This window comes from Ipomoea nil, unplaced genomic scaffold, assembly GCF_001879475.1.
Source record: "Ipomoea nil cultivar Tokyo-kokei standard unplaced genomic scaffold, Asagao_1.1 scaffold1932, whole genome shotgun sequence".
In the NCBI taxonomy this organism is placed as follows: domain Eukaryota; kingdom Viridiplantae; phylum Streptophyta; class Magnoliopsida; order Solanales; family Convolvulaceae; genus Ipomoea; species Ipomoea nil.
In genome coordinates, this window is record NW_017618360.1 from 1,457,501 (window position 1) to 1,485,276 (window position 27,776).

Below are 27,776 nucleotides of genomic sequence, written 5' to 3' on the forward strand. Positions count from 1 at the left end.
AGCTGAGGAAGCTTTGCGACAAGAAGACACATGATTTTACTCCTGTCTTTTAATTATCATAGTATAATACCATATAAATTTAGTAAACCTAGTATTTTAAAATGTTAAGTAAGCCCGCAACACCTACATGAAGGTATGCTCTGATGGACAAGTATTTAGTTATTGTCCACCAGCAAAACAAAAAGTTTTGTTAGGCTATCTGTCTGTTTCTTTATTGCTTGGAGAGTCGGAGTGGTTTACAAGCCCTCTCCTATCATTTGTAATGTTTTATCTTTGGATATCTTAATATAGTTCGTATTTTTCTTTAAAAAAAAATTACTTCATAGACTATCATATCATTATTGTCACATCATACATCTTATTGCATTACTAAAACCTAAACCAATGTTCATCTCTACACAAATCATAATAGCCCAAACTTCTCTGCCAAAGTATATGCATGTGTTTTGGGTGTGATATCACTCATACCAGTCTCTGAATAGGCTTCTGTAATGAGTAATGTGCAGTTAAGTGAGGCTGTGCCTGGGATTAATAATCCTTGGAATGACAGTATATTTCAGATTGGCTTCAAGCTGTTCTTATGGACCTCCGAGTATGGCATTTTCGATATCTTCTCTGCTGAGCGCGTAACTGAATCTTCTCTCCACATCTTTCTCGAGTATTGCAGGTCCGCTCTTAAGGTACCTGCAGTTCAGAAATCAAGTTCAAGTCAACCGAGATGCTAATGTAGACCAAAGTTTGCTTTAAAAAGAACACGAAACAATGAGAGTCTAGATGAAACAAAGTGAAAACTGGTATTACTTATCCTGCAGGATTCAAATAAACACTTGCACTATGCAAAAACGGAAAAAAGGATTACTCTCATCACTCAAGGTTTTGCCAGATGGTTATGATTCTTTCAGCAAGAAAAGTATTCTCTTAAACACTGCACACAATATCCGATTCCTCACATACATACTCAATGCTCTTCTTATAGGATCTAGAGGGAACCTCGAGAGCACGATGCACCCCAACTCAACTCTCAATCATCTAGCATGTAATCAGCTAATCGCCAATTAAAACTTTGAACTTTCCTTTTAACACTAAACTATATGCTTCCAGCCAATTAAAGACATTAAAACTCCAATCGATCATTCCCCTTATATCTTAGTGTAATTAATTTCACAAACAACATCCTAGTTGTGGCCTAGCACTGTATTTACTAATGATGTCATAACCATAGAAACACCCATTTCAAGTCCCTCAGCTCAAACTGAATCAATACATTCAACTGCAACTTTTAATCATTCCACTCAAATTCTCAGTGCAGCAGCAAATACACACATTTTAAAACACCATTTTTAGTCAAAAACAGAAACTGCAATTCTGAAACCCAACAGTTAATTGAGCATCTCAATTCTCAATCAAGATTTTCAACCTAAATACACATTCCATCAAATTTGGGCAACCCATTTGGTCAGGTTGTTGATAACTTCAAGATTACAAGTATCTGAGCTTTAATAGGAAAGAAACCCCAGGCTGTATTTATATATACACTAACCTTATGTATAGATCAGTGACATCGAGAGATAGCTGAGCATGCCAATCAGGGTTTTCCACGAACCAAAGTGCCCTATCGTCTTTGCTCTGGTAAAACCCTAGACTCCTTAGCCAGGCCTCAATGCAGGGCAAGCTGTGAGCGTACAGCGGCTTCTTCTTGTCCGGCAGCCTCTCCAGCCACTCGTCCCCCGTGCCGGAGAGCTCCGCTTCTCCAGAAGGCTTGGAACAGAGCAGGGGTCTTCTCGGCAGGGAAGATGAGGTAAGAGGGCGGGGACGTGGCGGGAATTTGGCGAAAATTAAAGGGGAAACAGTAGAAAACCTTGGCAACGAAGAAGATGACGATGAAGCAATTACAGATAATGCGTTGTCGTTGGCGATGAAACTTGGAGGTCTGTTAATGGCGGCCATCTTCTTCCCCGTTTATTTCTTCTCTGCCGTGACTCCTTCCCGGGCTTGGCTTAGTCGTCTGCTCTGTAACTGTCGCCGAGTCCCCCCACGTTCTTGAAGAATAAGACATGGAAATGAAGATAGGGTTCCTACGGCGTCGTTTTGCCACGCTACACCGTCACGTGCTTTCATTCGCCCTCACGTGGTCCGAACGTTATTTTTCTACACTGTTCCTATTTCCCGCCAAAGCCTTTCTCTACGCGGTAATTATTTATTGTTCTGCAAGATCTTGAATTAATAACTTGCTTGATAAATGTTCCAAATTGTTGGATTTAGTAGGCAGAAAACAGAATGATGATGGAGAAATTGGACCTATATTCAAAGTCGGTTGGAGTCGAAAAGTGAAGGTCCAAGAGTTAATTATGTAAATAGGGTAAATTTGCAGACAAGGTTTAGGGAGCTTAAGTAGGAATAAAAGAGAGTTGTGGATGCGAAGTGGAACAAGATAGAGAATTTAGGGATTGAAGTGCAAATGTTGGAGAGATAAGATCCAAATTAAAATAAGGGTGGAGAGTTTATGGGGTTGGGTTGTAAATTTTGGAGGGATATAATTAAAAGTGGGACAATACGAAAATTTTGAGGATCAAGGGAATATATTCGGGTCACGTACCCTTTTACATTGATGAGTCGATGATTTGGTCGGTTACGAGTCATCGCGAGGCATGAGTCACTTTTCGATTTGGCTCGACTTGATGGACGAACGTCTCTATAGCTTAATGAGTCTCTGCCTTTACCTTCTCGTGCTCGGTCCCGATTTGTTTACAGTAGTACTCAACCCGAGCCCAATAGTAATCGGCTAGACAGATATTTTCTTGCAAGTGCACGCTCCTCCAGAAGCCAACGAGGTCGCCAAGTGCATGAAAGACACATGTCACACATGACACATGCCAACCTTCCGGCATCTGTCCCCTCCTCGAGAACCTCCGACTTTCGAACTTTATAACCCGAGCTATCATTTCAAAATACACCACTCAATCTCATATGAATACATATATCTGGTGGAATTTACCACATCAAATTAAAGGGAATGATACTAAGATGATGGAACATACAACTCAATAAGGTTTGGAGTTGGGAAAAATGACAGTAATGTGTAGGAGGGGGCATGCATTTCCCAAAATGTGCGTCCTTTTTGTTTTTGACAAAAATGTGTAAAAGACCTCTCCCGGGATTGCGTTTTATCATATTTCCAGTCAAACTTAAAACGCAAGTGAGACTTGCGTTTCTCGTTTTTTTTTTTTTCTTTTTTCAAATTTTGGTTTCCCCGGCGAAGGAGAAGGCGACCAGTTTGATTGCTTTCTCCTTCACCGGAGAAACCAAATTTAAAAAAAAAAAAAAAAAATTACGTTTCTCGAGAAACGTAAGTGGGATTTGCGTTATTCGAGAAAAACAAATCTCACTTACATTTTAAGTTTGACTGGAAATATGATACGCAAGTGAAAAAAGTTTTTTACACATTTTGTCAAAAAAAAAAAAAAAAAAAAAAAAAAAAAAGAAGAAGAAGGGGACGCACATTTTAAAAAATACATGTCCCTTCCAATACATATCTGTCATTTTTTCGTGGAGTTGAGGGCCTAAGGAAGCAAATACTTGTTGAGTCCAAGTGAGACGGAATTGAAATACGACATGGCATTAATGCAAGGAGCAGTAGTGGGTCAATACCAAGGTTGTCACGTAGGAACCCTGTGCAACAAAACGGTTATGTGGCCTTATGGCATGGGTGTGGCCATGTTTAGAGGCGTCGTGGCATCACCTTGGTGTTGAGCGATCGAGTTAGAATGGTGCACTATATGCAAATATTCACAATTGCTATCTAAACGTGTAATGACCTTTTGATATAGTGACATCAAGTTGCTCTCTCATATAAAAAGTTATGAATTTGAGTATTAAGTAACCGAGTTAACTGTACTAAAAAAAATTGTATATTTTATGTGAAACTTACATTTGTGATCATATATGACAAACGACCATAATGAGATACATTAATTTAAATTGCCCATAACTAATAAGCTCAAACTAAGAATACCAAACAATCAAGGGGAATAATAAGATTGATAATATAGCAATGAAGGAAACATACCCCCATTGAACATGCATCATTGTCCAATTTAATGTGGGGGTGTGGACATACTTAAATTTGTAATATTTATTTCAACCAGTAATTTTGAAAACCAACACAATTTTAAAGTTTTTTTTTAAGGCAAAAACAATTTTAAAGTTTTAGGTGCACTCAAATAGCAAAAAAAAAAAAAAAAAAAAAAAAAAAAAAAAAAGAAGTACCCGTTAACCTCGACAATTAATTAATTATTTAATATAAAATGATATAAATAACAAATGACTAAGGTGTCCATCAATAATTTATAAATTTAAAATTTTGTGTGTAATAATAATTCATGAATGAAAAATATTTTTCTTAAATTTGAGGAAAACTATATTTTCTTTTGTTTGATTAATGGAAAACATTTTACATGGCCCCCTCTTGGTATTGTGTTTTTCATGGAAAATGTTTTGAATGAAAAATAGATAGGACAATTATGCCCTCACCAACTTTTCTTAATTACCATTATTATTATTGTTGTTATTATTATGTAGGGGTATAATTGTATTTATACTCATTATTCCTTACAATTCAAAAACTCAACCAAAACAATGGAATCGATATTCTCAATAATTTATTTTTACCAACCAAACAATGTAATTAATATTCTCGATAATTTATTTTCCATGAAATTTAAATTCAATTTCCTCTCAAATATTTTTCGTGAACCAAACGGGGCCTTATATCTCTCTCCCACATGCCACATCCAAAAAAAAACTCGACAAAAACCCATCCAAAAATTATTATTAAGATGCTGAAGTCTAAGGCTGTAATTATTCCTGTAAATGTGCCTATTTGCAAGCTGATGTGGCTAATGCCACATTATTTTTTAAATTTTTTTAATGAAATGGATTTGCAAATTTGAAAACCCTGAGGCAGCTTTTGTATTTTTCTTTATTTTATTTTGTTTTATTTTTTTTCTTTTTAATATTTTAATATAATTAATAATATTATTTTAATATATTGGGCCACTTTTAAAAGTTGATTATATTTGTAGGGATATAGTGTGAATAATAGATGATTTGTAAATGAGATGGTGTAGTCAGATGATCTGAAAGTGAGACCAATTTTTAAAAGTGGAAAAGATTAGAAGGATAATGTTAGTCTAAGGTGGTGAATTTGTAAACACTAGTACAGTATAATTATGAGACCAAAGTGGAATTAATCCTATATAGAATAAAGCTATATGGTCTTGTGAAAATTAAATGGTGATAATTAACATTTAATTTTCACAAGACCATAATAATATTGTTATTTTGAAAATTAATTGTTGATAATCAACATTTAATTTTCACAAGACCATAATAATATTGTTAATTATAATAACAATAATAATAATAATAATAATTGCAATAATAATAATAATAATAATAATTTCCACGGACAGTTTCTAATATATATATATATATATATATATATATATATATATATTATATTTATTTATATTTCAATTTTTACTGACAAATTATTGTGTGAACGATGATCCACATAATTGTATGGATCATGAATATCAAATACATTTTTAATATATTAAAAATACATTATTTTTATATTGAAAGTACCTTACATACATATATAACGTACCCTTAGTATATTTAAAATATACTTTTTATTGCATGCAACCCCAAAGTTCATAAGTTTGAAATTAATATATGGCATAGCTAGGCAGCCTAATATTTAAGATTGTTGATGTGCATATTGAGGACTATGGAGACAAAGATGCGTTATTCGTGGATTCATCGGATACTATCCAACAACACTCTCCAACTTAATTGACGTGAAGTGGCTTAGTAACATTAAGATTATATTCTCGAATTATTAGTTCTCATCTTTTATTGATTACACACTTAATTCGATAGTATTTGGAAGAAAAAATCAATGTTTGAACTAAGATTGTGATTTGGTCTTTAAATGTCAATTCTATGTTGCTACATTTAGAGTTAGAAATCTCAAAGGTCTAAAAATTTTGATCCGTGGTGACTCTAAAATTGTAATTCAATTACTATTTTAGTTTACTAAGGGGGGTGTATTCAACCATGACTTTCGTAGAGTTTTAAAGACTTTTATGAACTTTAAAAGTTTGGAGGTATTCAATTCAAACTTTTAGAGAGTCTTTAAAAGTCAGGCGGTATTCAATCAAGAATTTTAAAGAGTCTTTAAAAGTCGTGTGATATTCGATTAAAACTTTTAAAGAATCTTTAAAAGTCATGTGGTATTCAAAAAGTTATGAACTTTTGTAGACTTTTTAATTTTAAGACTTTTGTAGACTTTTCCTTCTTAAATATAAATAGTTGAAATTCAACCATCAACCCCCAGATTTGTAAATTTTCTTTCTAACAACTTTGAATGTTTTCTCTCTCTATTTAAACACTATTTTTTCTCACTATCTAAACTTTATAAACCTATCTAAATTTAATAAAATTATTTTTTTCTTCATTATCCTATATTTCCCTCATACCTAAACTCTACCAATTTTTCTCTCTCCTACACATTACAATCTTCATCTAAAAATTCGAAATAAAATAATTTTTACTTCATAATTGCTTGTTTATAATGCTTTTTATTTTTTCTATGAATTTTTTTATCCCTAACTTTCTCTAATTCTCTCTAAATACATGAACAAAGTAAAATTTTCATCTTCAAATTTTGATTTTTATTCTTTTTATGTTTATATTCGTAATATAAATATAAATAAATAAATAAATAAATAAATAAATAAATAAATAAATAAATAAATAAATAAATAAATAAATAAATATATATATATATATATATATATATATATATATATATATATATATATATATATATATATATATATATATATATATATATATATATATTCTTAACAACAGGTTACTACGAATAGAGAACTACTGTTCGCAACAACAATTTGGGGTTGCAAACAGTAGCACATTATTGTTGTTCACAGTCTCCAATTGCTATTGCAAATAATATTTCTTTGCATGATGCCTAGCTTGTAATTATATTTTTAAATACTTTATTTGATCAATTCTTTTATTATAAATTTTATTGTTCAATATTGTTATGAATTTCTAATGAAATAGTTTTTTTTTGTTGATGTTTATTAATAATATATATAAGTAATTATCATATAAGTCTCAGCATACTATAGATAAAAATAATAATGTTGAGAATGCTGATGTGGGTGAAAAAACTATATAATAAGAAGAATTTTATGATATATTATAAATGTTTTGTAAGAAAATTATATATAAATGATAAGAATCAAAGTCATTGAAAATTTGTAAGGATGTATTCAATTTAGAATTTCAATGATTTTTGTAGACTTTTTAAAATAAAAAATTGATAAAAGTCTATGAAAGTTTTTTATATAGACTTTTATAGAGTCTTATAAAGTTCTAAAAAGTTTAAACAACTCTGTGAAAGTCAATCAAAGTTTATTAAAATCTATCGTTTTAAAGTATAGGGTATATTTTTATAACATATTTTCCGTGAATCACACCGGACAAATACTAGTTAAAATAACAATAAAGTGGTTTTCAAAAAAAAAAAGAAGAAGAAAAAGATACAACTGTTTTTGAACACAGTTGAGCAACCCTCCATTTTTCCTCGTCTAGTCGTCGATGTAAACGAAGCCAAAGCCTCATTCCAGCTAACCATAGCGGCGATTTCTTCAAGGCTTCTCACATTCGCTCCAATTTATACTCTTGTTTCTCCGATCGCTTTTCTCCACTAGTTCACCTCCTTCCATAACCTCCGGCGAAGAATGGCTCAGGTGGTGGCGGCGACTCGGTGTGTTCAGAGCTCATTCCCGAGCCCTAGCTCCGGATCCTTGCAGAGCCAAGTCGAGAAGCTCAAACCATCTGGGTTTGCCTCGAAAATCTTAGCTCGAAATGAGCGAAGCAAGAGTTACAAAGCTGTTCGGCTAAATGCGGCGCCAATCCGCGCCCAGAGATCTGCACGCACTGAGACCGAAATACTTCCCGTGTCTCCTGAAGATTTTCCAAAGGTCGTATTTCTACTACCTATACATTTGAAATCTTCTCTATAGTAGTATTCTTGCTAGTCTTCTTTCTCCTTAGTTTGCTTAATACTCACCGAAGTTTAATCGCGTTGTAGTTCGTTCAGTTATGAGGAAAAGAGAAACACCTAAAGGTGTTTGTATTTGTTGATTGTTATGCAATTATACAATACTCAAACTGGTAATTAGCACCAGAAGTGAGAAAGGAGTTAAACTCTATTACTGATATGATGAGAACAAAATGCTCTGCAACCTGTACAACGCTTTTTTTTTTTTAATGATTAATGTGGTCTTATTTAAAGCTTTGAAAGTTTGAAGTTGAGATGCGAACCTTTTGAAAGCTTTCAGGCTATCAAGATTCTCAGCCTATTTGTTATCTTACTCATGCTTCTGTTATTTCAATCAGAGTGAGGAGCAAGTTCAGTATCTACAAGCAATTCAACAACTTGGTGATACATCAGTGGGCATGTGGTCTAAACCTATAGTGAGGCGTAAGACTAAGATTGTTTGCACTATTGGTCCCTCTACCAACACAAAGGAAATGATCTGGAAGTTGGCTGAAGCTGGAATGAATGTTGCTCGTCTCAACATGTCTCATGGAGACCATGCTTCTCATCAGAAGGTGATTGATTTGGTTAAGGAATATAACACACAATCCAAAGACAACGTCATTGCCATCATGCTTGACACCAAGGTTAGTTTGTTTTTCACTTGTCCTGCTTGAGGTTGCAGATAAAAAAATTCTATAATATCTTAGATGATGCTGGCTCCTATCAAGATTAAATATGCTTTGGGTTTGGTGATTCTAATGTCATCAACAAGAGCCTTGAACTTGCAGATATATTTTGGATTATCAGTCAGATTTCTCACTTTATATGGCTTTAAACTGGCAGGGTCCTGAGGTTAGGAGCGGTGACTTGCCCCAACCAATCACATTAAAGAGCGGAGATGAATTCACTTTCACAATTCGGAGAGGGGTGGGCACAGCTGATTGTGTTAGTGTTAATTATGATGATTTTGTAAATGATGTTGAAGTTGGGGACATGCTTCTCGTTGATGGTATGCCGAACTGATTCTCTTCATTAAATTTTCACAACAATCTAAAAAAAGGAATTTTGCATCTCTCTGAATCACTTACTTTTTTCAATGATAGTTTGACACATCAAAGTTTCTGCCTTGGAGTGAATAAAATTTACAACCTATTTTACGCTGTAGGTGGCATGATGTCTTTAACGGTGAAAGCTAAGACTGAAGATTCAGTGAAGTGTGAAGTTGTTGATGGAGGAGAGCTTAAATCAAGGCGACATCTTAATGTCAGAGGAAAAAGTGCCACACTTCCATCTATTACTGGTCAGACATGTCATCTGAACATCCTTTTACCTGCATCTCTCTAAATTTCATCTTACCTATTTATTTAACTTTCTACTACAATGCAACAGAAAAGGACTGGGATGACATCAAGTTTGGAGTAGATAATGAAGTTGACTTCTATGCCGTTTCTTTTGTCAAAGATGCTGCAGTGGTCCATGAATTGAAGAATTATTTGAAAAGTAAACTTATATAATGCATTTCCTTCTAATTGAATGGATGAATAATTCCCAGATGCTTCATATTTTCTTACCTCTTTGCAATTGCTTCCTTGTGACAGGCTGCGATGCAGATATTCATGTTATTGTCAAAATTGAGAGCGCAGATTCCATTCCCAATTTACATTCAATAATAAGTGCCTCTGATGGGGTAAATGCCAACACTTTTGTTGTTCATAAGAGTCCTTGCTCTATACCTTAGAAATTCAGATGGTTTACTGGTTTCCTTATTAAGCAAGATGGTGTAAGATAAAAAATAGCTTGGTACCCATTATATGAATTTTGTTCTGGTCTGAGGTTATCTTTACACTTTCTTAGGATAACTTTTTTTTTTTTTTTTTTTTGGCATTTAAAATTTGACAATCCCATGGTTCTTCTGAACTATCAAGAAGACTAACTACCCCCACCTCCCTCTTTATTTATTTATTTATTTATTTATTTTAAATACTTTTGATTTGCTCTATTGTGGATATCATCAATTTGCTAGAATGTTACAGATTTGTGTGTTTTGCTCAGGCTATGGTTGCAAGGGGAGATCTTGGTGCAGAGCTGCCAATTGAAGAGGTCCCACTACTACAGGTAATGCATATGCTGTTGCTTGGACAGTTTCTAAAGATTGGAAAACTTTTTGAGTGCAATATAGTGTGTAGCCAACTTATTGTACATGTTCATTTTCTAATGTAGTAACTATTAATTATGAATGCAGGAAGAAATAATCAGTATTTGCCGTAGTATGGGGAAAGCGGTCATTGTTGCTACTAATATGCTGGAGAGCATGATTGTTCATCCCACACCAACACGAGCAGAGGTATCAGATATTGCCATTGCAGTTAGAGAGGGTGCTGATGCTGTCATGCTTTCTGGAGAAACAGCTCATGGAAAGTGAGTGGATTTTCTAGGTGTAACTGTTAATACCTTATTAAGTATAGTGCAGAACTTATTTTTCTTGCATGGCAATTAATGCCTGTTTGAAATTAGGACCTATATATGTAAAACTTAGTCCACCTGCTAAATGGGGGAGATGATGATTGGTGGTGTTAGGGACATTGCAGTAGGGGAACTGGTTACTTATGAAAGTTTCTCATCTAGGGGGGGATTTATTAGTACTAAACAATTTTTGTTTATGCAATAGGTTTCCCCTAAAAGCTGTTAAAGTTATGCACACTGTCTCTCTGAGGACTGAAGCAACAATTGTTGGCGGTGAAACACCACAGAATCTAGGCCAAGCTTTCAAGGTTTAACTGTTAATCCTTATTTTATTAGAACTGTTTCTGTTACTATATGTGCAGTCTCTCCCTTCTTTTCTTACAAAATTACTTACTGCCTTCATTGTTTTTTTTACAGAACCATATGAGTGAAATGTTTGCTTTCCACGCAACCATGATGTCTAACACTCTTGGAACTTCAATAGTTGTTTTCACAAGAACTGGTTTCATGGGCATACTACTGAGCCATTACCGACCTTCTGGCACTATTTTTGCCTTCACAAATGAGTGAGTCTCTCATCCATTATAGAACATTGATTAATGTTATCTAAGATGGAAGTTGGATGCCGAGGGATTACTGAAAATGACTTTGTTATTGACACTTAAAACCTGTTCTGGAATGATACTATATCTAATCAAGCACGTTGGCAAGTTGTGATAAGTAGTACTGTGCTATGCCCAGTTTGTTATCTAGATGCTCATGATTAAAACGTGATTATTTGAATTTATAAAACTTGTTGTGAGGTGATTCTGAAGAAGTTTTGCAAGTTCCATTAATTGTTGAGTTGCAATTCAACTTCAGGAAGAAGATACAACAGAGATTAGCTTTGTACCAAGGCATATGCCCCATATACATGGAGTTCTCTAGTGATGCTGAGGAGACATTTACAAATGCATTGTCGGTGCTGCAGGTGAGATCATCGCTATATCTTGATTTCTAGTTATCTATTTCTTCTTTGACCTTTTATAAGCAGTAATCTATGCTATACAAAATCTGAACATTCTTTTTTTTTTTTTTTTTTGAAAACAAATCTGAACATTCTTGTTTCTTGTGAGACTTTCCTGATTTTCACGGTCTCCTTTGCATCATTGTCATGTACAGAAGCAAGGAATGGTGAAGGAAGGAGAACAGGTAGCACTTGTTCAGAGTGGCCAACAACCTATCTGGCGGCTTCAATCCACTCACAACATTCAGGTTAGGAAGGTTTAGACAGAGACCATGAAAGATCCACCATCCATGTATGCTTCCCTGCTTGGTAGAATTTTCCTTCAATTATCAGATAAATTCCTTACTAATTACGAGGCAGCTTGGTTTTAGTTTGTTGTATTTTTTTTCCTACCCCCATTTCTGGTGAACACAGCGTGAAAGAGTGTTGTAGTGAGTTTATGGTTAGCATATCCTTTACACTTTTACAGTTTGGTAAAGAAGTTGAATACTGTTAATGTTGATGCGGCATACTTACTCGTGATGTTGCCCATGTTTAAAATGTATGATTGTAGTGAATTCTCATGAATCATTATGTACTGCTATAATGTAGCTAAGTAGCTTAATTGTATTATCATATCATGAACAAACTTGTATACAAATAATGGTTTCTACTCCCTAATATTTAGTAGAAAAATATTATGTGTATTCTCATTTTTTATTTTCAAGTCTCAACTTTTATTCTACACACAAAATTTTAATGTAAACACTTGTATTGAAATCTACATGAAAAAAGTTATTTATTACGGCTTGCTACATCAAAAAATAAAATTTAGGGAATAAAATTTGTAAAACTCTATTTAATATTAAAAGCCTTAAATGGCGTCATAACCACAAGAAACAAACAAAGCTATACTTCCGCTATTATTAAACAAAATACTAAAGAGATTTGACCCTTCATATGTGTCGGGCATAAAAAGTTTAAAAACCAAACCAGTTCTTGTTTAAAACTATAACCATTCTCTAATGAAAAAATCAATATGATTAATATTTAGTCCCTTAATTGGGCCATCTCCAATGTGAACGGAAAGTTAGAGCGTGCCGCGATTTAACAAAAAATATATAATTTTAATGAGCCCTGTTATCATGTTTGTATGGTAATTATGTCAATCTTTGATTTACGGAAAAACTTACAACCACGCTAGTAAAAGACTAAACAAAAATAAACTAACTTAGGTTATCTATAGTTGATTGGTTTAAACTAAGAAGGACAATAGACAATTCTCATAGTGAGTCAAGCACCTTGTGCTCATATGACCTCTGTGACCTTCCCTTAAGAGAAACACAGAATCGATAATACATTGTAATAGAGTCAATAATATTAAAAAAAAAGAGACAATTCGCATAGCGAGTTGAACTTGCAAAGAAGATTACTCAAACTAACTTTGTAATATCGAATTAATTGTCTGATTAACTTGGTCGGATTGCCGTATTATGATATCAATCTACATTTACACAAATTGATTATTTTAATATTTTAATTCAAAATTGACGAAAAAGTAAAACAAAGACAAAATTAATTGGGATAAATATAGGATTTACAAAGTTTGTAAATGGATTTTCAAGGAAAACAAAGTAAAAAACGCCGGGAATTCCCAAGCGCGGGAAAAAGATTTTGGCGCCTTAATAACCCTAAACTACGGGGAGTGATTTAGCGAGTTGAACCCGGATCCTGCATTCCTGTATCGTTCAATCCACCATTGTCACCTTCATCTGATCTCACAAACTACCGCCAGGAGCTCCTCAGTCATAAACATTCCAGTACTTTTGATCGCTAAGACATCGAATTCGAACCAACTTTAAGGCCTATACTAAGGCGAAGTCTGACATCGAAATGGAAGGGTTATCCGCTATCTGCGCTGGCCTTGGAGCCATTGAAGAAGATGAGAATGACAACCGCATCGGCTATGAAGTTGGAGAATACTGCTCTGGTAACTGAACTCGCGATTCTCTCATTTGTTGGAGTTTAATTTTCTGTTCGAGTGCTTTTAGTTTACGGTTCAGTTCATTGTCGTTATGCTAACTTTGTTTGTTCTGTAATCTGTAGTACTGTTATACTTGAGCTGATTTACTTAGTTTGTTTCATCTATTGTTATAACAACTGATTCCCCGCGCATTAGGCTTAGTTTGTTCGTTTTGAAAATGAATGGCTATGTGATTTGGTTATTGTTCTTAATGCAATTTGTTTTATTGGTTTTTTTTTTTTTTCCCAGATAATTTGAAGGATTTGCTGAGGTTTCTGAGGCGAGATGACCCACAGACAAGAGAAGTGTTCAAGCAAGTTTGTAAATGGAATATTGTGGGGAAAGATTTGCTCCCTATTATTGAGCATTGCCAAGATGATCGTAATTTGATCTTAAATGCTGGTAATTTACTCCGTGACTGATATGCAAAAGGATGCTTGTGAAATTAATTATTAAGCAATAGCTTTGTTTTTTATTTTATTTTATTTTATTACAAAGGAAGGGATACCCACATATACAATCTACGCCTACACCGAGGCTCAAACCTTAGACTACCCACATAGCTTTGTTTTTTTTTTTTTTTTTTTTTTTTTTTTTTTTTTTTTGTTTTTGTTTTTTTTTGTTTTTGTTTTTGTTTTTTTTTTTTTAATTGTATATCTCTTCCCTCTTACTATTGCAGTAAAGATTTTGGTATTTCTAACAATGCCTGTTGAGCCCTCATCAACTGACATACCACAGCAGATGGAGTATCTTTGGGGGATAAAGCGTTCCATTACTTTTAGTGAAGCTGTGCCAGTGATAATGTCTCTCTTGGAAAGCCCTCTGGAAAATCTTGAATGGTAATTAGCAATATACTTTTCAATGGTTCATATTTTTCTCCCTTTTATGTATGCAGATTGTTGCAGTTTAAAAGCTGTGGAATATTCTCATTTTTAGATGTCATGGAAATAAACATTGTACTGACCTAAGTTATTGTATGCTTTTAAGTATTAAGAACTGTTTCATTTTCATTGTACTGACCTAAGTGCATGATCAGATATGATGCTTGTTCTCCATACACCTCTTACTTTCTATGATCATCATATTTATGCTAACTATCAATTTGCTTTTGATGCTTTTTCTTGTTAATCAGTGAATCCTTCACTGAGGATGACTGGAAACTTGTTCAGCTGGTGATTACATTGTTTCGCAACATTTTAGCAATTCAAGATATATCACCAAATCAAAAAGCTGGGGGGTCTACCTCACAATTCATGTTCCTAAGAGACAAGTTTCTGGAACTTCTGTTTCAAGAAAATGTAATGGATGTGATCTTAGTTTTGTCACAGCATGTTGGTGGTTCTTGCAGACATCTTCGACACGATAACCTGCTCTTGCTGGAGACTTTTTATTATATATTTATGGGCCAAGAACCAGAGTTTATTGCTAAAGCTTATATGAAGTGTTCGAAGGTTGGTTTCATTTTGATCATAACAGTATTTCTAAGCAACAGTATTTCTCATTGTTTATTACACCAGTACTTGCTTGCAATTGTTTATTTTTGCAAATCAAATTTCATCAAGATGCATAAGAAGTTTCAATCAAATTCTTTGCAGTTCACATGGATAGTCCAGTTGTCTAATTTCTATTTTATTTTACTGAGATGCATTTTTCTAAAACCTAAGTAATATGCAAATCAACTGGCTTTCCTTCAAAAAGAGGCTTCAAGTTTTAGCACAAAGTATTAGTTATGGAGGATTGAGCATGATATGTGGCTCAAATAGTTTACTTCTTGTTTCTTAATTGAAGGCAAGCAGTCATCGTTCTGTAATTACACATATAGATTGTCTCATCTTTTTTGTGTTTTATGTTTGCTAATAATTATTCAAATCTGGTGTGCTACTGCTGATGTTATTTCTAGACATTGAATGATGTGTGTGTGTGCTTGTTTGTTTGTTTTTGTTTTTTTTTTTTGTTTGTTTGTTTGTGGTGTTATTTATTTATTTTAATTTATCTATAATGAGTTTTTCTCATTAGGTGGATGAAGATGCTGAAACATCATTGAACAGCCTTAAAGAAATAATGGAAGAGGAACGTGAGAAAAGAAAGATTATACGACAACGAAATTTGGGTTGCTATTCTCAGTTCAGTGGAACATTCACACGGTTTTCCCTGGTATGGCAGTGTTTCCTTGAAATGCAAAATGATCATATCTTTATTCTTAGTTTCTTACTAATGTCAACAGCAAACTATTGACAGGATGGCTCAAAAACAGTATTGAAAGGGAACCCTTCAGTTTCTCATGATGCTCTGCTTAAGGTTCATAAAAATCACCGAGGTCCAATCAAAAGAACAGTGTGGGACCATGGTAGACTACCATCAACCAAGAATAAGATTTTGGAGTTACTCTATGGTTTCATGAACCAGTTCTTAGAAGGGGGATACAATGGTAGACTTCTTGATTAACTAATGTCATTCTTTATTCTTCCATCTTTTTTTACTCTCTTTGATGCTGATGAACTTGTTCTGAATTCAGTTTTGATTGAGTCAGTGCGGGAAGACATTGATAAAGAGCATCACTCGGTTCAGAACAGTGATGTCCTTATATTCATTCAAGTTGCCCAATTTGTTGTTTCTTTTCAGTACCACAAGTTCTTGAATAAGGTGCTGAATCTGTATAAAATTCATTTCTTCTTTTTTTCCCAGGTCAGCTAGTTTCATCTTGTTTTTAACCTTGTGTCTAATGGTAGTGTTTCTGTGCTTCAACAGCCTATTATTGGAGTTCATACTGAATCATCAGTAGATTGCCATACTGATAGCACATTGGTTAGAGGCTCTATATGTGGCCCAATTGCTGAATCACTGAATGAGTCAATGTTCCAGCTGGTTACTCAGAAATGGCGTTATGCATTTGATACATTGAAGGAGACAAATGACCGTAAATTCCTTTCTGCAGCGGGGTCTTTTATGAGAATTATGGTGATTACACTCATTTATTTGATTGATAACTTGTTTAAGAGTATGATGAAAAAAAGGAGAGCATTTTCTTTCAGTATGTTGTTCTCTTGTATGGGTGAATTCGTTTTGAGAGTCTATGTTGATAAAATAGCTATACATATTCCTTGTGGATTAAATTTCCATATATATATATATATATATATATATATATATATATATATATCAGTTTCTGGCCATGTTTAACCAGCATAATTTCTTGAACCACAGCTCTAAATATCCCCTTACTGATCTAATTTTTATTTGAACAGCTTCTTATGTTGGATTTGGTCCTTGAGCAGTCTCCAGAAAATTCTAAGGAAAACAAAACCACTCGTATCCTTCTCTACAAGTTATTCTATGACCAAACTGATGAAGGAATGACTTTGTTTATCTTGAACCAGATCAAATCATTTGATACCCATAAGCAAGCGAAAAGGTTTGCCTTTTTATTTTTATTTTTAATTTATTTTTGGTTAAAAGAACATGAGAAATTACTGCCTATTAATTCCTTTTTGTATCTTCCCAATCACTATTTTGGCTGCTTCTTTGTGTAAAGATAGTAGAAAGATGTATCTACAAAGATTACAGCATGAAAAAATGTTTGCTTAAAACAATGTTATATATACTCCATTTTCTACAAACATTTCTGGGGTAATGGGAATATGGGATAAAGAATTCATATTGGTATATGCTTTATTTCCTTTGCTTATTTTTGAACTTGTTTCGTGGCAGTTACCTTACTGATTTGTTGGAAACTATGAGTATTCTTCTGCAGCTCATGGAGAAGCTTCAAGCATGTGGTGTGTTAAGGGTATGCTCCAAATTTCAATTGTAAATATTTTAAAGGCCCTTTACCTTACCTATGAAATTTACATTGGTAATATAGTTAAGGAATGCTTCTGCAAGACTAGGAATTTACTGCAATCATGCACCCACTCTTGATTATGGAGTAGATGGAATTCAATTATTAGTTATACAAGTTCTTTAGAGTAAAATCATCCCCCCTCACTAACTTTGCGTTGCTGTAATTTCCTACTTGGTCAGAAATTGGTCATTGATCAAAAACTGACTTTGGGGGAAGAGGGTGTGGGGGTTTACGGGTTCTTATCTTTAATTTATTTCAGTGGTTGCCAAACTATTATAAAATGCAGAGTGCTGGTATACTTTAGCAGGTAGGGAATTCCTAGAATGTGTCCTTACTTTTCATTTTCCTATGTTAGTTAATCATCACATACGTCTGCAATGTGAGTTCCTTTTGTTTCAATCATGGAAATGCAAGAAGTAAGAATGTAAGATATTTTTGTAATGAAGGTTTCAAAGAAGCAGAGGAAGAAACATAGGAAAAAACCAATGATGGATGGCAAGAAAGACAATGATGATAAAGCATTTCAAGATACAACTACAATTCAAAATGATCAAGAAGGATCTGGTTGTGAAAGGACAATACATCTTGATCCTTCCATTCAAGAAGGCAATTCCATTCCAACTCAGCTTGATGAATCTATGGTATTGGGTGAGAAGAAAACAAAGATGGATGACTATGATGAAACGGTTGGAAATTCTAATACCATTAGGAATGATGTTGATGGTTTCAGTAATGAGGAACCAATGAATATTGATGCTGTGCATGTCAATGATGAACCTTCAGCAAGGCTAAGTAGCCCTGGAAGCCATGTGCCAGAGATGGAACAAAAAATAACTGATGAGACTTGCCATGATTTTAATAATGGTATGAATGATTATTCTGGTGAGGAGGATGTGACGACAAACGAAGTGGATTTGAATGTATCTGCTTTGGTTTCTGCTTTTGCAAACAATGATATTGTGAAGAATCTCTGTTGGTTGTTGAAGTTCTATAAGAGCAATTCTGTTATTACAAATAATTATATAATACGTATGCTGCAGAGAATTTGTGATGATCTGGAACTTTCTCCTATGCTGTATCAGGTACAATTTCATGCCTTGATTGTTATTTCATTTTTAAAGAATAGAACTCAATGAATGTATCTCATGTTCTTTCTGGTTGACATTGCAGTTATCTCTCCTCACAATATTCTATAATATTTTAGAGGAGCAGAAATTAAGGCCTTGCAAAGAGTATGAGAATGTTGTCTTCTTCCTTACAACTTTGGTCAGAAGAATGTTGCGGAAAATGAAGAGTTATCCCCTTCTTTTTATAGAGGTTCTCTTTTGGAAAACACGCAAAGAATGCTGTTATATCAACTGTGAATCTATGCTTAATGAGCTCTCTGGTCTGAAGAAAAGTACCGAAAATTGGAGTTCTGCATCTGACAGGCAAGGATGGGTTCACAGAAGTATAGCTGATGCTCTTGGTGATGATGAAGCTGACTTTGTATTATCAAATAGGGATTCCACCGGGTAAATGTTTAATTGCTTATTGCAAATCTCACTTCTCTTTTTGTGTTTGGTAAATGTTGTATATCTAAGAGGCTGGAGCATCGTTCTGAAGTTTGAACATTTCCTGATCATAATGTTCTAAGTTTGTTATTCATAATACAACTGGGATGATAATTTCTGTTCTTACATGACTTATTTCTAATGTTCTGCCATATTCAGAGACAAGGCATGGGGTGTTGAATGTAGCAATGAAAATCTTGGTCAAGAGGAACATAACTCCCAATCCATCTCAGATGTTGAACTCTGTGCAACTGAAAACTTTGACAAGTATGTCTTCAATTAATGTCCTGCTAATATCCTCCATCTTTTGCCTTGTCCTGGAGACTATTTATTTATTTATTTATTTTTGTCATGTAGAGAGGAACAATTTGTTGAAAAAGAGACTGAGAGGGAACCAAAAAGAAGAAAACTATCAGTTCTTGGCTATGAGCTGAAAGCAAAAGTCAAGGAACTTTATGAGAAGTAAGTTGTACGAATTGCACATATTCTCTGTTAATTTTCATCAACGATTTTTAATAAGCTTACTAAGATGTTAACTGGGTTATTTGTCTGATTTTTATTAAATTGCACCGTGTGTGTATATGTATACAACATTTCTGTATATGTGAAATACACTAAGGGTGCGTTTGGTTCAAACATTAGAATCAAAATAGTAATGAGAATCCAATACTTGGTAATGATAATGTGTTTAAGTAGGATGAGTCACACTTTGTTTGGTAGTAAATAAGAATTGGAATCAAAATAAATAAATAAAATAAAAATATAAAAATATATAATAATACATATATATACACATACATATATGTGTGTGTGTGTGTGTATATATATATATATATATATATATATATATATATATATATATATATATATTAAAATTTTATATTTAATACATGGATTAATGACTTTTTTTTTCCCAATTTTTTCTCCCTTATTTTTTATTCCATTTTTCAAAATTAAAGGAGTAAAATGATAATGAGTTCTGTAATTATTAAAGGATTTGAATTCAATAGTAGGATAACAAAAGTAGGCAAACACACATAATAATGTATATCAAAATCATAGTAGGGTGTAAAAGTTCCCAATCAAATGTAACTTAACACTGTCTAAAACTCTAATGTGAACTATACACTGTCTAAAACTCTAATGTGAACTGTACATTTGGCTTCATGGCCTTTGACTAGTTTCTGAATTTCTTGAACTGGCTGGCATGTCCAGATATAAAGAAGATCAACATTGTGATCGTCTCATTGCTGAAGCCCTTGATCCAGATGGGAAAGTTTCACCACTTCAGGTTTCCAAAGCACTTAAACATCTTGGACTTAAGATGCCACGGAGGAGGAGAACAGCAAACACTAGTGCTGATGCAGCAAGAGTGTCTGATGCGATTGCACATCCAAATTTGAGTGTCATGGAGAAGGAATCTTCAGTAAGAAGGCCTACGTAAGTGTCTTCAGTAAGCTTGTTTGTTAAACCTGTATGTATCATGTATTTGATTGAATTTATTGTTTTTCTTCTTCAGGCACACTAGAAAGAGGGTGCGTGCATTTAGTGAGGAGCAGGAGCAGAAAATCAAAGATTTGTTTGAGCAGTGAGTTCCCCAGCCAATGGCTACTAGTCTTATTGAAAATGCTGAAACACATTAGAGAATAATCCATTATTTTGTTAGGAGAATTGTAATTCCACAACTCTGCTGGATGCTCATATAGTTTTGATCTGATGTGAAGGTTTAAAGGTCAGAAGAGGTGTAACCAGATGATAGCTGATGCCTTGGATCCCGATGGAACCTTCACTGCTGCAAAGGTTTCACGCAAACTCAAACAACTTGGCCTATATCTTCCCAAAAAGAAGAAGTCTGCCTCCAACTTGCAACTGAGGAATGAAGCTTTAAGTGACAGTTCCGATGATGAAACGTTACTGTCAATGAGGATAAGGTATCCCATTTCTCTTTAATTTGTGCCCATGAAGATTGGTATTCAAAATTGAAAGCTACATTGTCATTTAGTTGAATATTGCTTGCTTGGGCAGCAGGCTTTATTGTTTTTAAGCGAGTGTTAAACCAAAAGTATTTAAAGATTTTATCTAATTGTTGTGCTGCTGAATATATAGGAGTAAAAAGCAGGTGAAGGGAAGTGGTGATGAAGAAAGACAAGAGCAAAGCACGAGGATATCATCCCAAGATGAAGAATCTGATGATGAACTTCTAAGTAACGTTTTAGTGTATGCTCCATTTCCCATCTCTCTATTGAAAGGATGCATGCTATGTTAATGTTAACAATGACATCATCTTTTGCAAGTCTCTTTGGTTGTCTAACTGAAGTTTTTGGGAGCAGGAAAACCATGAAGAAAAACAAAGAGAAGCTGATGATCAATTCAACCGAAGAAGACTTTACAGAGAAGCATACTGACATGTCAAGCAGGTACTATTCCGCTGTTAGTTACCAATTGCCACTGGCATCATATCAGCGTGCGTCCTAATCATCAATAAATTATGATATATATTATTTTTCCTATTTATTGTAGGGGAGAAGATGAAGAAACCGCGGAGATGGAGTCCCCAAACCGATCAGGTGATGTGGAGTTGAGCAGTGAGAAAGAGTGGCAGCGTTTGGAAGTGGAGGAGAAGTTGGATGAATTGGCTGATTATGAGAAGGATGAGGATGCTCCACTCCCATCATCTAACAAGAATACTGGATCAAGACGACAGTTGAGGATGGTGATTGATATGGATGAGGAAGATTAATTATTATAAGGAAGTTTATCGTGTTCAAATCTTCATGTTCCTGAAAATTGTAATTAAAGTGAACTTTTCCAAATGCACATAGTATTGATAAACGCCAGGTACCATAGTTAGCTTGTTTGATTACTATTAACTGTTTGACTTAGTTAATATATTCAATATAAGTGATTGAAGTAATTTTATATGTAATTTATCAAAATATTTTTTTACAATCAATGAATATTATTAATCAAATTTACTAACTCAATCGGCTAATAGCTTTAAATGGTCTATACTTACCGACCCAAGTATTAGCTGTTTATTTTTCATTGACCCGCCCATTTACGGAAATCTAACTTTAACGCAAACGGTATTTAATTCGCAAGTGATCAGCTTCGGCGGCTACCCGGAATTGTTCCCTCCGCAGCCGTTTTCTCTTCCGTCGGTACTTGTAATCCGTATCCATTGTCCGGCGCATTGCATCTCATACCAAATTGTGTTATTCTAGTGCTTCCATGTCAACTTCTTACTTCTCCAATCTCCCTCCTCCCAGCTCCAGATATCGCCTTAACCCTCCCGCGTTATCGAAATTATCTCTGCCGCAGCTTCGGACCTCTATCGTCACTGCCTCCTTACAGTTACAGAACGCGGTAAGTCTCTCTCTCTCTCTCTCTCTCTCTTTTTTTTTTTTTTTTTTTTTTTTTTTGGTTCTGAGAATATTTTACTACTATAAAATAGATGCTTAATTATGCTTATTATTGATGCGCTAAGATGTGTTTCTCTATGCATTTTTGTGATACCAAAGTGAACATTAAGCTGTTCTTAAGCCTCGGTTATGCTGATCTGAATTGCAGTACTCTGTATTTGTTCAACAAAGCCAAAAACTAATCTTAACTGTTGCTTTACTGTAGAGGTGGCGGTTATCATGCTCTAGACGTGAACACACTTCTTTGGAATCTGTCAACTACGAGTCTGTAGATGATGATATTCCACAAGTGGTGAACTCGGAATTCGATCAACCCAATAATGCCAAGAGCGACTTGGTATTCCATCTTAAGAAGGTACTGTCTTCATTTCCTTCCTTTAAGAAGTAAAAACAGTTTCTTCTTAATCCCTATGCTTTATGGTTTATTTCTCTTTTGAGGGAGTGCCTGATGTGATGCCATATGTTTTCAAAGATTGTTAATTACTGTTGTCAAATTGATCAGGTTTAGTGAATAATGGATAAATAAAGTTTATTGAATTTGGTCCATTGCCTCTTTACTGCATTCACAAAAAGATGGTTATCACATTTCTCTTGTTGAATGGAATTTGATGGTAGGATGATTTGTGCGATCATGTTGCAGGCTTTTCATGCTGTTCTTCACATTGAACCTTGGACAGTACCATGGACAGTAAGGACTATTGTGCAGGTAAAGATTTTAATTACATCCCTTATATACCCTCTATTTTTCTTTGTAAGTTTTTGCACCAATGTAACTAGTGATAATGGGAAAATTACTTTTCGTCTTTGGAAACATTGAAAGAGGTGGTCCTTTGGGTTGCCCTTCTGCATGAAAAAATTGCTCCAAGTACAAGTATTGGATTTGCGATATACCAATTTGAGATTTGAGAAGTGCCTATTTTTAAGGTTAACGATATTTGTCGCTGCAGGTAATGCTTCTATGGATTGCTTCATTCTGGCTGGTAGGGTCTTGGATAATTCCATTCCTAGCACATTCTGCAGGTTTCAGAAAAGAGTCTCTCACGTATCAAGGCTTAGCCTTGTACAGTCTATTAACTGATGCTGCTGGAGGTATTGCAGGGATGGCAATCCTCCATCGTCGTCTTGCAAAGTTTTTTCCACTTCCATCCAATTGGTTCAAATTTAGCTTAGGCGGGAAGTGGCATTTTGATGTTGGCTTGTGCTGCGTTATGTTTCCTTTGATCAATCGACTGTCACAGGTGAACTTAAATTTGTTTCCCTTTCTTCCGTCTACACCTGTCACAGTTTCAAATGTAGGGCAATCAATTGTTGTGAGGGATCCTGTGGCAATGACCCTTTATGCAATACTGGTTTCAATCTGTGCACCCATTTGGGAGGAAATTATCTTCCGTGGATTTCTTTTACCTTCGTTAACCAGGTATATGCCTGTATGGGGCTCAATTTTATTGAGTTCAATTGCTTTTGCATTGGCACATTTCAGTTTGCAGAGGATGCTGCCACTTGTATTCCTTGGAGTGCTACTGGGTACTATATTTGTACGGTCAAGGAACTTGCTGGCACCCATGCTGCTGCATGGCCTTTGGAATGCCTATGTATTTCTAGATCTAATGAAATAAATTTGCTTATTCATGCTTCATTTGCTCAAATCCGTTCTGCTATCTTTGAATTGCTACTTTTTCATGTTGGCGATGATTTCTGGATGCTTTGCTTGCCTTAGCTGTTATATTCTGTTTGAATTCTTCTCAGCTCCTTCAAGACATTTATCAAAAGACAGGGGTTATTGGTTTATTTTTTGGGCCCTGTCCTGTCCATTGACATGAAACTATAACTTGGAACCACATAGTCGAACATTTTTATAAAAATTCTGTTGTAGTGAAAGATTATGAATAAGCCTACATCATCATCATCATCATCATCTTCTTCTTCTTCTTCTTTTAGAGGTCATCTACTTGCTTCAAGAGCTTTAGCTGTTTTTGTTTTTTTGGTTGATGAAGCTGCTTTTTCCTTTCAACTTGGTCATAATTGAAAACATTCCATTACATCTCAATTATCTCAATTTGCATACTTTACAATTACCAAACTCTTTCAGCAGACATCAGGGGGGACCATTTGGTTTCAAGTCTATTTCTGGTTCTGGCTTTTGCCTCCTCAGAGCTTCCTTTATGTCCACCTCTTTCTACAACAGCCGTGGGGACCTTTGTCTGGTATTTTGTTTTTGTGTATTATTAACAAATATTCTCTTCAAGAATTTTATTATGAAGAAAGACATAACTCTTATAGCATTAAAAACTTTGAAGAGTTGAATGGCCACCACTCAGCTCATTGGTGGATGTGAAATACTAAAATTTCCTTGCCAAGAAAATTCTGGTGTTTCTTTAATTTTGTTTGAGTTTTATCCGTGAAAGAGGTTCTAGGTCAATGATATTTTCATTCATATGTTCCATTACATTATGAATCCACATTTTTGTGGCCAATTAATGTGGATAGGAAGCCAAAAGAATTCTGAGATATTTAAGGAGTATTAGATAAGATAATAAAGACACCTTCTCTGGTTTTGCAACATCAATAAGATTCATAAAATACCGTGTGCTTCTAGTGTCACATTTATCCTCATACCTAAATGTTATACAGATCAATATGATCTGGATCAGTGTTAACGGTATCTAATGCATCTTTCATTTATTCTGTTATTCACTCGACATGAAAGACATGTTACTAATTTCTCTGAATGTTTCCAGCTGCAAAAGAGGCCCTATAAGATTCCAATCCCTTGGCGTGTCTTTGTTATTCCTTTTCACACTGTGTGTGTGTGTGTGTGTATGTGTTGGTCGGTGAAGTTCCCGAGTGGAAATTTCATGTTGGTACTAATAAGTTGTAGCATCATTTGACCTGCAATAGATACCGACTATGCTGCATGATACTAGTTGCATCTTCAATTATTGTTAATATTGAGTAAATGCATTGTTCCTCCTGTATAAAATGCGGTATAGTATAGACTATAGAGAATATGAATATTATGATTCTGGCCTTGGTTATGCTGTGTGAACGAACCTTTATTAAGAATATAAAACATTCTGAGATTGGATTCCTGGGTGTGCAGATCTATAGTAAATAGCGGAAGAAACAAGCAAACCAAAATTAAAACTTCGGTCAAAGCATATGAGTGAATTCTGTGATCTTTCTTGCTTGATTATATAGTTCTGCATAATAGTTAGGCATAGTATCTTAGATTCTATGGAAGTATTAAAGGCTCCATTAAAGTAATTTAGGGTTAGCTGTAAATACTAAAGTTTGGCTAAGCTTTTGATGCAATGAGAACATGCTTTAGGTCAGGTGGGGTTTGCGTTCTATTTCTTTACTCCTTTTCTTTCGTTTTCAATTATTAATTGCATTTGTCTGTAGCTGACCACCACATATGTTGTTGTTATGGAAAGGATAGTAAGAATATATGTGCATATATATGTTTTGTATGTGCATGATTAGTGGGAGGGCCATTTCACTACTTTAGGAACCCCCGCGCTTTGATGCTGTGTGTAGCGTAAACCTTCCCACTTTTTGTAGCCTTCTCCCTCCTATGGAGACCTCTCAGTCTCTCTCCATTGATAGCTTTTCCTACAGTTGGCTGGTGAACCTGAAGCCATCTTTTGAGAGCCTGGAGAGCTCCTTCAGGGCCTCTCTTTCTGATGAGGAGGCTTCTTCTTTCATCGAGATGGATCCGAAGCTCTCCCCTTCGAAGAGATTCTTCAGCGTTCCCCAGGATTTTAACTTTGATCTCCCTATTTCGGATTCTCCATTTGCGATTGTGCATGCAGACGAGCTCATTTCCAATGGCTTCCTCGTGCCTCTCTTCTTCAAGCCGATGAGCATGGAGGCGTATGATGCTTCTGACTCCATGCCAACGACTCCTTCCACTTCAGTTGCCCAGAACGAGATGCTGCAGTCATCCGGGAGGATCCCCTGCCCGTCCTTGAGAAGCTGTCGACGATTATCCAGGCAGTTTTTCCAGAAATACTTGGACTTTCTTCGCCCCATATGCCAGAAACTACAGAGGTGCAGGTTCCGGCCTAGACACAGAACCGCGAATTCAAGAATGCAGGAAATGAAGAAGTGGGCGGATTTCTCGTCCGCAACATCCCCCAGAACAAGCAGCGTCGATAACTGGCGCAGGTCCTTCGACTCTGAGAGCTCGATTTACGAGGCTGTGCTACATTGCAAAAGGACCATTGGTATATATGATTAACTCCTTTATTATCTGCAGACTGCACTGCAAATTGAAATGGTTCTACTTCTTCATGAACAGTTGTCATATTCTTGTTGTGTTTGTCCATTCTCAGGCAATAAATGAGTAGATGAGAGGCCAGAAGGCGTTGATGAGTCCATTGTTCCTCTGTCACTTTCTTGTTTTCTTCAAGAACGCTGTTGTAAATTTGTCTTCTTTGGGGAAGTGGAAGCTGTACAAATGCATCACAGATGGAAGAGTTTCATCTCAGCAAAGATAAAATTCTCATTCTTTTTTTTTTTTTTCTTCCCCCTTTTTCTTTGGGTCTTTTAGTCTGTAAAACAATTCCTAGCTGTTGCATTTTTCCTTTTTATAAAGATATTATTAATATAATTCTTATTTCATGCGTTCCAAAGTTCATGAATTGTTATTTATTTTTTTAATGAATAATTTGCATAACTTATATCATGTATCCTTGCTCAAAATTTACCATCTAAAAACCAACCGAGCTATTCATACAGATCAAAGATTTTTTGACATTCAATTAATTTTCACAAAGGGCATAACTGGATTTGAGCTTCAGTAAAAATATTGATTCTTTGTGCTTCAGTAGAATGAGAAAATATATACAAATATATATTACATTGTAACAAAGTAAATGATACTAAAAAAATTACATTACACTTTAATTATTAGTTACCATCGTTCCAAACCAATATGAAATATCTATATTGTCGCTACGTATATACCACATTAAATTCCCCAACTTTTAACTCATATGTTCTCAATCTCTCATGCATTGTATTAATTATTAAATAATGTTAAAAGGTGGTCCAAAAATCTCAAATTTTTAAAAGAAGTGAGAAGGAAGGCAATATATATGCTCCAATCAACGTCGTTAAATTACATGCATTTATAACCTTATAGTTTGTACCCAATAACCTAATAATTTAACGAGTTGGTAAATAAATTGTTAATATAATTACAATATAAATGTGATTCTGGTTGAATCTAAATTAATTAATTTTACAATAATAATAAAAAAAAAAAAAGTAACGCCAGTGTACACAATGTGTACTGTCATTAAAAAAAATAATCAATTTCTAAAATTTGAGAAAAAAAACTCATTG

General features: G+C 34.7%; 5 protein-coding genes across 7 annotated transcripts in view; 4 read left to right on the forward strand and 1 right to left on the reverse strand.

The window, feature by feature from the left end:
- The window catches only part of LOC109193880 (beta-D-glucosyl crocetin beta-1,6-glucosyltransferase-like), a 1,408-nt gene extending 1,355 nt beyond the window's left edge, over nucleotides 1–53 (forward strand). The window contains exon 1 of the mRNA XM_019344707.1: nucleotides 1–53. This exon is cut by the window's left edge and continues 1,355 nt beyond it. Within this exon, the coding sequence (XP_019200252.1) occupies nucleotides 1–53 (53 nt within the window).
- Nucleotides 54–297: 244 nt separating this feature from the next.
- On the reverse strand, nucleotides 298–2,044 carry LOC109193817. Its single transcript, XM_019344642.1, has 2 exons — nucleotides 1,541–2,044; nucleotides 298–684 (listed from the first exon to the last, which is right to left on the reverse strand). The coding sequence occupies exons 1-2, from the start codon at nucleotides 1,945–1,947 to the stop codon at nucleotides 579–581; spliced, it is 513 nt and encodes a 170-aa protein (XP_019200187.1). The 5' UTR covers nucleotides 1,948–2,044; the 3' UTR covers nucleotides 298–578.
- Nucleotides 2,045–7,633: 5,589 nt separating this feature from the next.
- Nucleotides 7,634–12,231, forward strand: LOC109146526 (plastidial pyruvate kinase 2). The gene is made up of 12 exons (XM_019294191.1): nucleotides 7,634–8,078; nucleotides 8,497–8,784; nucleotides 8,984–9,149; nucleotides 9,306–9,440; nucleotides 9,530–9,640; nucleotides 9,739–9,827; nucleotides 10,193–10,255; nucleotides 10,383–10,558; nucleotides 10,809–10,911; nucleotides 11,021–11,169; nucleotides 11,465–11,573; nucleotides 11,765–12,231. Exons 1-12 carry the CDS (start codon nucleotides 7,836–7,838, stop codon nucleotides 11,870–11,872), a joined length of 1,740 nt encoding a protein of 579 aa, XP_019149736.1. The 5' UTR covers nucleotides 7,634–7,835; the 3' UTR covers nucleotides 11,873–12,231.
- A 1,037-nt stretch (nucleotides 12,232–13,268) lies between these two features.
- Nucleotides 13,269–21,824, forward strand: LOC109193818. Of its 2 annotated transcripts, none has more exons than XM_019344643.1 (20): nucleotides 13,269–13,578; nucleotides 13,861–14,013; nucleotides 14,291–14,450; nucleotides 14,744–15,062; nucleotides 15,628–15,765; nucleotides 15,850–16,039; nucleotides 16,127–16,254; nucleotides 16,360–16,569; nucleotides 16,857–17,023; nucleotides 17,320–17,398; nucleotides 17,899–18,534; nucleotides 18,623–18,966; nucleotides 19,165–19,272; nucleotides 19,363–19,467; nucleotides 20,221–20,445; nucleotides 20,525–20,593; nucleotides 20,730–20,936; nucleotides 21,112–21,222; nucleotides 21,336–21,422; nucleotides 21,523–21,824. In XM_019344643.1, the coding sequence occupies exons 1-20, from the start codon at nucleotides 13,482–13,484 to the stop codon at nucleotides 21,743–21,745; spliced, it is 3,756 nt and encodes a 1,251-aa protein (XP_019200188.1). In that variant the 5' UTR covers nucleotides 13,269–13,481; the 3' UTR covers nucleotides 21,746–21,824. The 2 variants fall into 2 exon arrangements, with proteins under 2 accessions (XP_019200188.1, XP_019200189.1); XM_019344644.1 differs by having other exon boundaries at nucleotides 21,526–21,824.
- A 304-nt stretch (nucleotides 21,825–22,128) lies between these two features.
- LOC109194101 lies at nucleotides 22,129–27,061 on the forward strand. 2 transcript variants are annotated; one of them, XM_019344986.1, is made up of 7 exons: nucleotides 22,129–22,371; nucleotides 22,633–22,782; nucleotides 23,068–23,133; nucleotides 23,375–23,665; nucleotides 24,520–24,631; nucleotides 26,213–26,653; nucleotides 26,762–27,061. In XM_019344986.1, exons 1-7 carry the CDS (start codon nucleotides 22,237–22,239, stop codon nucleotides 26,770–26,772), a joined length of 1,206 nt encoding a protein of 401 aa, XP_019200531.1. In that variant the 5' UTR covers nucleotides 22,129–22,236; the 3' UTR covers nucleotides 26,773–27,061. The 2 variants fall into 2 exon arrangements, with proteins under 2 accessions (XP_019200531.1, XP_019200532.1); XM_019344987.1 differs by lacking the exon at nucleotides 26,762–27,061 and having other exon boundaries at nucleotides 23,375–23,844; nucleotides 26,213–26,419.
- Nucleotides 27,062–27,776: the final 715 nt, after the last annotated feature.